The sequence below is a fragment of the Physeter macrocephalus genome, unplaced genomic scaffold (genome assembly GCF_002837175.3).
Source record: "Physeter macrocephalus isolate SW-GA unplaced genomic scaffold, ASM283717v5 random_99, whole genome shotgun sequence".
NCBI lineage: Eukaryota > Metazoa > Chordata > Mammalia > Artiodactyla > Physeteridae > Physeter > Physeter macrocephalus.
This window is the reverse complement of record NW_021145376.1, coordinates 105960-114724: the sequence shown is the minus strand read 5'-3', so window position 1 is coordinate 114724 and position 8765 is coordinate 105960. Positions and strand designations below refer to the sequence as shown.

Here is an 8765-nt window from a genome sequence, read left to right as displayed (position 1 = left end):
TAGGAATCTATGAATTTGGTAACTATGGCAGGTGGGTTTGGGTTACACGTTGAAAAATATGACTGTTGGTGACATTGGACGTTCCTCCGCCTCGGAGCTGTTCAGAGAGGTCCAGGGTAAGGAGGCCGGTAGGAGAAACCGCAGTGCCTTCTTCTCGGGTGGGACTCCGACTTCTGCATAAGGGTGATGATATTGACAGCAGTAGCTTCCATTCACTGAGCACCTACTGTGTGCTGTGGGCTTTGGAGGCCTGCAGGCCTGGATTTGAATGCCAGTCCCACCACCTCCTCGCTGTGTGATCCTGGGCAGGCCTCTTGACCTCTCTGAGCTTCAGTTTCCTTGCCTGTGAAATGGCGGCACGAACAGTACCAGCCCCCAGGGTGGATGTGAGCTCAGAACCGTCAGGTGCTTAGGGCCGCACCGGGCAGAGCCTAAGAGTTCAGTGGATGGTGACCATTACTACCTGTGTGCCTGACCGTTTTCTCCCTGAGACGCCCTGGGAGGCCGCTGTCTTACTGCTGTCCTTCAGCGTTAGTGAGGCCAGCAAGTGAGGCAACTGGCTGGTGGTCACACCAGCAGTCAGCAGCAGAACTGGGGTTCAAGCCTGGGTCTGTGCAAGCCAGAGCCCGCCCGCCCTCCGTCCTGTAGCCCTGCCCATTTCCTCAGAACCGGAGGCCTCTCTGGAGGAGGCGGAGAGACCCTTTACAGTTTGCAAGGTCCTTATACGGACACCCTCTGAGAGCCCTGTGACTGGAGGTGGAGGCAGATTTAACTTCTCAGGAAGCTGCGGCCCAGGGAGAAGCAGGGAGCACGTGGAGGGTGGTGTCGAGACCAGGGTGCTTTCCCCAGCCCGGGCCCTGAGTCGGCCCCCAGATCGGGCTCTGTCCTCAGTGCTGTGAGCCAGTGGAGGTGGCAGGTTGACCCAGGGACACCTTCCGGGTGTTCACCTGTTGCTCTTTTTTGGCCCAGGAAGGGTCTCTGATGGTTCCCCCGAAGACCACTTTGGGGGTTCCTAGGACAGCCCCCCCGATGGCTTTCTGCTGAGACAGGAACTGGGCCCCAGGACAGAGGCTTCCAGTCTGGGGGTCATGACCCCCTCAGAGGAGGATGAGCATCTTCGTATGGTTTCTGGGGGGGTCGGGGGTCGAATGTCCCTCTCATTAGATTCTCACAGGTGTTTATGACAACCCCATCCACCTCTCCGAAAGGCCAAGAGCTGCTGCTCTAGAATCATACCATTTAGAGGCAGGGAGGGGCCCGGGACTTCCCTTGCCCCTGCTGGCTGTTGGTTGTTTCCAGAAAGTCATCTTGTTCCTGAAAAGTTACCACCCTGCCCCCAGCCTCAGCGCCCACTCGGTGTTCAGCAAGCCTTCCTGACCCAGACCCTTGAGAAGTGCCAGGGCCCTTATGCTGGAGACCAGGGCGGGTGTTTGGAGGAAGGTGATAGTGAGAGCAGAGACCAGGGACCCCCAGATGAGTGCTTCCCACCTTTAGCAGAGAGCTTCAGGGAGGAGGGGGTTTCCTAGAACTGTACCGTCCATTATGATAGCCACCCAGCTCTTTATATTTAAGTTAATTAAAATTAAAGATCACCAGGACTTGGGGTCCTCAGTCGCACCCGCCAGCTCTCAGGTGCCCAGTGGCGACGTATGGCTGGCCGTTGCTGTGTTGGACAGCGCAGACAGGGAGCATTTCCAACCATGTGGAAACTTCTAGCACTGGCTGTGCGTCAGGGAAGCTTCCAGGACTGGGCCGGGGGCTGAGGGGACAAAGCAGTGAGTTAGGGGACGGCAGCTCTGTTTGCAGGCCCAGGGTGCCGCTTCCCCGTCCTGGGCCTGCCTCCGCCCGCGCCCCGTGTCTGCTTCGCTTGCTACGCCCGTGCCCACGGGTCCTCCCCACCTGAGGGAAGCTGCGCCCGGCTCCGTGGAGGCACCAGCCTCCCCCTTGTTCCTGGGCAGAGGCTCAGTAAGAAACCCGGCTATTTGGGGGGGCCGGGGTTCCACTGATGGGATGGGGGTGCTCCCCTCCTTTTATACTTGCTCCTAAAGTAAGCTTGGGCATCTGTGCAGCTCATTTTACTGTTCATCGTGCTTTCCCAGACCCTGTTTAGTCCTCACCGGCTCTGGCGGGTCTCAGGGAGGAAACTGAGGCTCAGTGAGGTTAAGGGCCTTGTCCAGAGTCACGCGGGTGGGGAGCTGTAGGGCTGGGATCTGAACCAGACCTAGGACTCCAGGCCTTGAGCCTTTTCTCCAGTGTCACACCATGTCCTTAATTTGACACCCAAGGGGAAAACATTGGGTTAGTAAAGAGGATTCCCCCCCGAAGGTCCCCCAGGGCATGAACGCCCTTCCACCCCTTCCCAGGAGGTCTCGGGCTGGCACTGCCCTGCCGCCTTACTTGGCCTCTGCTGCCACCTCCCTGGGAGGCAGTGGGCTCCGGGGTCCTCGTGTTTGTAGCCTCGGCCGGGAGGCCTGGATAGGGCCGGTGGCCCTTGGTGGCAGATGTCGCAAGGCCTCCTTCCGCTTCTCTGATGAGCCCCCCCTGCCTTTGCTCAGATGACCCAGCTCATGAAGGCCGCCAAGAGCGGGACCAAGGACGGGCTGGAGAAGACGAGGATCGCCGTCATGCGCAAAGTGTCCTTTCTGCACAGGAAGGACGTCCTCGGTGAGGCGCTGCGGGCCGGGCTGGGGGCGGGCTCGGTGCTTGGCAGGGGTGGGTGGGCGAGGTCATGGGTGTCCGGGCTCCTCTGGCGGTGGGGTTTGGGGACTGATCCCCAAATGTGCCAGCTTGTTTCCCGGCCTGTGGCAGGTGGACCCCATCTCTTCTGGGAAATGTGGGCCTCTCCCTTCAGCATCCCTGCCCTTGGTCTCTGTCGTGGCCTCCTTGGCCCCTTGCCTCCCGTGCTCACCTGGCCTCATCTTTGAATGCGCCTGTTCATTCCCTTCTTTATCCACGCACCTGTCTCTCCACCAGCCAACATTTATTGAACACCTACTAAGTGCCATGCCCCGTGCTGGGTGCAGGGACACCAAGATGAGTTAGGCAGTATTGCCTGCAGGAGCACCTGGGACAGTACGGAGACAGGCATGCAAGCAGGAGATGACCAGCCGCATGGTGGGGTGCCACGGTGGGAGCATGGGGGAAGTGAGCGTGGGATGCGGGAATGAAAGGTCAGGGAAGGGCTGAGGGCAGAAGGAGAAGGGGACCCAGGTCCATCAGGCCAGGGGACGGGGCAGGGAGCGGGTGCTCCGGGCAGAGGAGCCAGCATGTCCAACGGTCCGGAGGTGGGAAGGTATGAGACTTTCAAGAAGTGATTTTCATGATGGTCATCGTTTATGGAGTGTCTTTTGTGTGCCAGGCACTCTCCTAAGAGCTTTACAGTTTCTCATTTAATACTTATAAACACCAGACAGGGGCAGAGGACTGTCTTGTTCCCATTTGGAGATGGGGGAACAGGCACAGAGTGGTTCAGTGTCTCGCCTGGGGACACACAGGCGTGGAGGGGACGGAAGAGGCTTCCTCTGGCTGGAGTGAGGGCAGGGGTGAGAGATCAGGGCCCTGTTAGCACAGGCATTCAAGCCAGGGAGGACTTTGAGGCTCTGCATCCTCTTGAAATCTATGTATTTTACCCTCTCTGTGCCTCAGTTTCCTCATCTGTACAATGGGGCTAATCTGGCATCTGTCTCAGGGGGCTTTGGTGAGGATGACCGAGTAGTAGTAGTACATGGAAAGAGCCCAGCACAGCTCCTGACCCCTGTGTGGCAGGTGTTATTCCTGGTGGCAGCCACAAAAAGGAGGTGTTTGGTGCTGGGACAGCATCTTGCTGATCTGGATCCGATCCTGGTTCCACGGCCTCCAGGCTGTGTGACCTTGCCCGCTTCTTCCCCTCCTGGACTGCCAGGTTCCTCATCTGTGAAGTGGGTTTAACCCCACCACTGCATATACTTGATTCAGCGCCAAACTTTTGGGGAAGCCCTACCCCCCGATGAGGGAGGGGACGATGGGCCGAGGAGCCATTCCGAACTTGGAGTGGCCTGGAGAAGGGACAGGCTGGACATGCTGGCTGGCTGGGAACTCTTCCTGGTCACCCTCCCCATCCCCAGGCCAGCCGGGCGGCCAGCAGTCTCCCTCCCCACCCTGCCCGTTAGCCCAGAGCCTTTCCTAAAGCGACCCTCCCACCAGAGGCGTTATTAATAGCCACGGCAGGGCTCGAATCACCAGCCAAGAATGTTACCCAGTGGCGCATGGGGGAAGAGGAAGCCGCGGGGCCAGCAGCTGGGGTGGGTGCGGAGTGATGCCCGGGGTGTCATGTGGGCCAGGCAGGAGGGCCTCCACCACCCCGACCCCCATGCTGTCATCCGCTGTCCCTCCTCCTCCTCCTCTTCTGTCTCCTGCTCAGGTAAGGCCCGTCTGCGCGTCCCTGTTCCCTCGGCCCCCGGGAGCCACCACCACTTCTTTCTTCCCAGCTTCCCCATAGCACCGCTTCCTGCTGCCTGCGGCTGCCGGCACCGGGTTTCAGGGCCGCAAGCAGCGGGGTCCCGTCTCCCTGTGCCTGTGCCTGTGCCTGTTGCTCGTGGGTCGGGAGCCCTGCAAGGCCCGGTTACTGCACTCTGCCTGAACTCCGCTCTTTCTCTCCGCCCCGGCCTCTGTCCGTCTCGATCTGTCTTCTGAGGTCTGCCCCCACTCATGTCTGCGTTCCCCTACTGGACATCAGCTGGACTTTTTCCCTGTTGGGTCTCTTTTTTTGAAAGATGAAAACACAGAGCCAAACAGCCCTGTTCTTCTCAGGGCTTACTTTCTTCCCCCTTTTTGGCATCCAGAAGAAAACTATTTTTAGTGCCTAGTGATGGGACCATGGGCGGCCTGGCCTTTGCCAGCCCAGAAGCGGGCGGGTCTGAGCGGGGACAGAGACTCCTGGCAGAGTGGATTCTGAGAGCCAAGCCCCTGCTGCATGTTGCTTTCTATTCCCTCGCTCCATCCCTCCCTCACTTCTATTTCCGGGTGGACTGTTCTAGCAGAGTATAGCCAGGAGGGCAGCGAGTAGGCTCTAATCCTCTGTGGCCCCAGGAGCTGCTCATCCCAGGACCCCTGTCTGTGGGGGGAGGGTGGTTTCCAGCTCCTGGAGTTTGAGCAGGTGTGTCATCCTTGCCTTGCATGTGTCACCAGCCCATCTCACTTTCCAGGTGACTCGGAGGAGGAGGACATGGGGCTCCTGGAGGTCAGCGTTACGGACATCAAGCCCCCAGCCCCGGAGCTGGGCCCCATGCCAGACGGCCTGAGCCCGCAGCAGGTTTGTGGGAGGAGCGGGCTGTCTTCAGGGGGAGGGATGGTGGGGACCCCAGCCTGCGACCTGGGACCATGCAGGTCTGGGTCTGGAAGGGGAGGTGATGATCAGGGGGCTCTTGACAGAGCCCCAGCTGGGTGGGGGACCTCCTGGGGTCTCTTCTCGACCTGCTGCACAGACTTTCCAAATTGGACCCTGCAGGTTCCATGCCATCATCCTGGGTGACGGTGGGGCTGCATGTGGAGCTCTTGCTTCCCAGCCCTGCGGCAGCCAGAGCAGCTCTTGTGTAACTGGGTCAGACGAAGGTGTTTGAACAAAGGGCCCCCAGTCCCTTTCTGGGAAGCATCGAGCTAATCCAGTTCAGGGGGAGACCCTGGAGGTGCCCGGACCCCCCGCCCCCCATCCACCCACCTGTCATCAGTTCAGACCCCAGGGTCACTGCAGGCTTCCCAGGAGCGGGGCTCTTCGGGCGATGTCTTCCTTCTCCAGAAGTGTCACATTGAGATCGGGGTGGCTGTGCTCTGGGACCTTCCTCGGCAGAGTCAGGTTTGAATGTTCCCCCGCTGGGGTTCTCTTAGCCACGAGGCAGGGGGAGAGACCCCTGCCTCCCTCTGGTCGTGAGGACTCCGAGCAAGACGTGTCGGGGCAGCAAATGCAGTGACGGGGTTGGCGGTTTGGAGTTGGCAGGAAATCCTGATGATGGGCCCCTTTTGAAAATCGGAGATATGGCCACACCTCTCATCTTGGGAGTCCATCCGCCTCCTTCCTTCCTTCTTTCTCCTGCCTGGCCCCTGGCAACACTGAGGTGGTGACCCCCCCTGCTCCCTCGTCTATGCAGTGAGTCACTGTCAGAGCCGTCAGAGCCAGACAGGACCCCGGGCTGCCAGCTCGTAATCTGGGGTTCCCCTTTTTTTTTTCTGCGGTACACGGGCCTCTCACTGTCGCTGCCTCTCCCGTTGCGGAGCACAGGCTCCGGACACGCAGGCTCAGCGGCCACGGCTCACGGGCCCAGCCGCTCCGCGGCATGTGGGATCTTCCCGGACCGGGGCACGAACCCGCGTCCCCTGCATCGGCAGGCGGACTCTCAACCACTGCGCCACCAGGGAAGCCCCGGGGTTCCCCTTTTTGATGTCGGCCGGGTCTGTCTCCTCGGGAGCCTTTTGCATTTCTTGGATCAGCAATGTTAGTTACTCTAGGCCAGTGGCTCTCAAGCGAGTTTATTTTGTCCCCCAGGGGACATTTGGCAATGTCTGGTGATGCTTCTGGTTGTCACAGCTTGGGGGGGGGGTGGGTGCTACTGGAATCTGGTGGGTAGGGGCCAGGGACGCTGTTACACGTCCTACAGTGCACAGGACGGCCCCAAACGTCAGCATGCTGAGGTTGAGAACGCTGCTCTGGGAACACCTGGGAAACTGGGGATCGTTGACAAGGCGTCCCACCGTGGGGCAGCTTGAAGGACAGTGGCCTGGCTTGTCACACCGCCAGGGGCCATGGTCAGGCCTGGGTGTGCCAGAGGCAGGAGGGAGGAAGCAGAGGGGAGCAGGGGAGGTGGTGGCGGGTGCCTGGATCGATGTTCTCAGGATGGCTTTGGGGCCACAGCGGGGATCAGTCACCCTGCCAGCCCTGGGCCAAGGTGGATAGGCTCCCCCCTCGGACAGCTGTCATGAGCTCTGTCCCAGCTTTGCTGCACGATAGAATCACCTGGGAAGCTTTAAAAAACACTGTTAGCGAGGTTGCACCCCACAGCACTTCATTCAGAATGTCTGGGGTGGGAGCCGCATGATCCCAGGGTGCAGCAAAGTCCCCCCACCAGCCCCCCTCCCAGCCCGCATGCTGCTGTGTCCAGGCGAGGGCTCCTCGACTGGGTGCCGGTCGGTCTGCACCTGAGAGATGCACCAATTTGGGCTGAGGAGAGACAGCGAGGGCAAGAGGGGAAGGATAAGGGGCTGGGATGTTTAGCTTGAAGTAGAGCCCACTTGGTGGGGATGGGAGAAGGATTGGTTGAGGATTGGATCTATAAGTGTCGGGAGCTGAGATTTCAGTTTCATCTAGGAAAGAATTTTCTGCTAAAGTTGTCCAAAGATGGAGGAGGCCGCCCGTCCCCATGGGGGAGAGTGGTGGTTTCCCATCCCTGGATGTGTGGGAGCAGAGACCAGGCAGGGGACTCGAGTCCCAGCGTCGCCTGCCCCCATGCTGCAGTGCGGGGAGCACGGGCATTTGTCCGGGGTGGGCAGGGGGCTCTGGAAGGGCATGCTGGCCTGCCAGGCCCCAGCGGTCCAGGGGCGGCTCTGGGAAAGACGAGTTCCTTCTGTCCCACGGCCGGCAGCTCCACTGGGCGTCACGACTCCTCTTCCCATCACCCGGGGCTCCGCACGCAGCCGGTGCTCGCTCTGTGCCATGGTTGGCACAGGTGCTGACTGTGCTTTCCGCCCGAGCAGGTGGTCCGGAGGCACATCCTGGGCTCCATCGTGCAAAGCGAAGGCAGCTATGTGGAGTCTCTGAAGCGCGTACTCCAGGTAGGACTCCGGGGCTCTGGGGAGAGGGCAGGGGACACCCCGGAGGGACGTTTTACAAGGAGCGTTTGGGGACCGTGGGCATTTTTAAGGGGAAGGAGCCAAAGGCCAGGGCTTTTATGGAGACAGCAGGACCTCCAAATGGGGGACACCAAGAATTCCAGATGCCTCGGTGTTCACAGGATGACTGCATTTCCTGAAACCATGTCGGGGTTCAATAACCTGAGCTCTATCCTATGGACTTGAGGGCACGTGGTGCCTCTTGTGCCTTCCTCGCCACTCTGGGAGCCCCCGGGGCAGGGGCTGGTGTCTCCCCGTCATCTTGGAGCTCCCTGGGTGCCCCTCTCCCCTGTGATCCGGATGCACGGGAATTGCTAAGTAGATGCTTGCGTGACTGAGGTGTGCTGGCCTGGTCTGTAGTTTGCATTCCTGAGAAGGTGAACCTTCTGGGATGTTGTGGGCTCTCGGTGAGGACGGCAGGGAGGGGGATTGCAGGGGTGGGAGGATGCTAGTAACAACCTCATTTCCCCTCCTGAGTTTGGATCCACAGTGGAGGAGCCCAGACCTCAGGCAGGTGGAGCCAGAAATATCCCGTGTTTCTGACACAGCTGGTTGGAGAGTGTGGCTCTAGGTCTTGCTGTGACATCACTGCCACTGCTCCGTTAGACAGACTGGCTCACCTGTGGGCAAAGCCGATCTGGGCCGGCCCCTGAGGACTGCCTCCGTGGAGCTCCTTGCAGGCAGGGGTCTGCCCGAAAACCCAGCTTAACACATAAGTCACGGGGCTGGGTTATGGATGGGCAAAAGGGTCAGGAGGGTTACGTTCATGGAGATCCTTCCAGAAGGACAGGTGAAGAGTGAGGGGTGAGTGCTCCCCCCCGCAGGAAGGTCCGCCGAGTTCTGCTTGGCCCGGTCCAGGTGGCCATGAGGGCAGTGGGGGCAGGGGCTGTGGCCTGGCCTCGGGGCAC

The 8765-nt window shown here is 60.1% G+C and overlaps 1 protein-coding gene across 7 annotated transcripts in view; it reads left to right on the top strand.

Annotated features, from left to right (window-relative positions):
• Positions 1-2713: 2713 nt before the first annotated feature.
• The window catches only part of LOC102990664 (rho guanine nucleotide exchange factor 10-like protein), an 86081-nt gene continuing 80029 nt past the window's right edge, over positions 2714-8765 (top strand). For 3 of the 7 annotated variants that reach the window (XM_028483931.2, XM_028483929.2, XM_028483933.2), the window contains exons 1-3: positions 2718-4399; positions 5184-5290; positions 7723-7800. In XM_028483931.2, coding sequence (XP_028339732.1) covers positions 4228-4399; positions 5184-5290; positions 7723-7800 — 357 coding nt within the window. In that variant the 5' untranslated portion in view covers positions 2718-4227. Of the gene's footprint in view, positions 4400-5183; positions 5291-7722; positions 7801-8765 lie in introns of all 7 variants that reach the window. The other 4 variants (XM_024125359.3, XM_024125360.3, XM_028483932.2 and 1 more) reach the window with 3 other exon arrangements.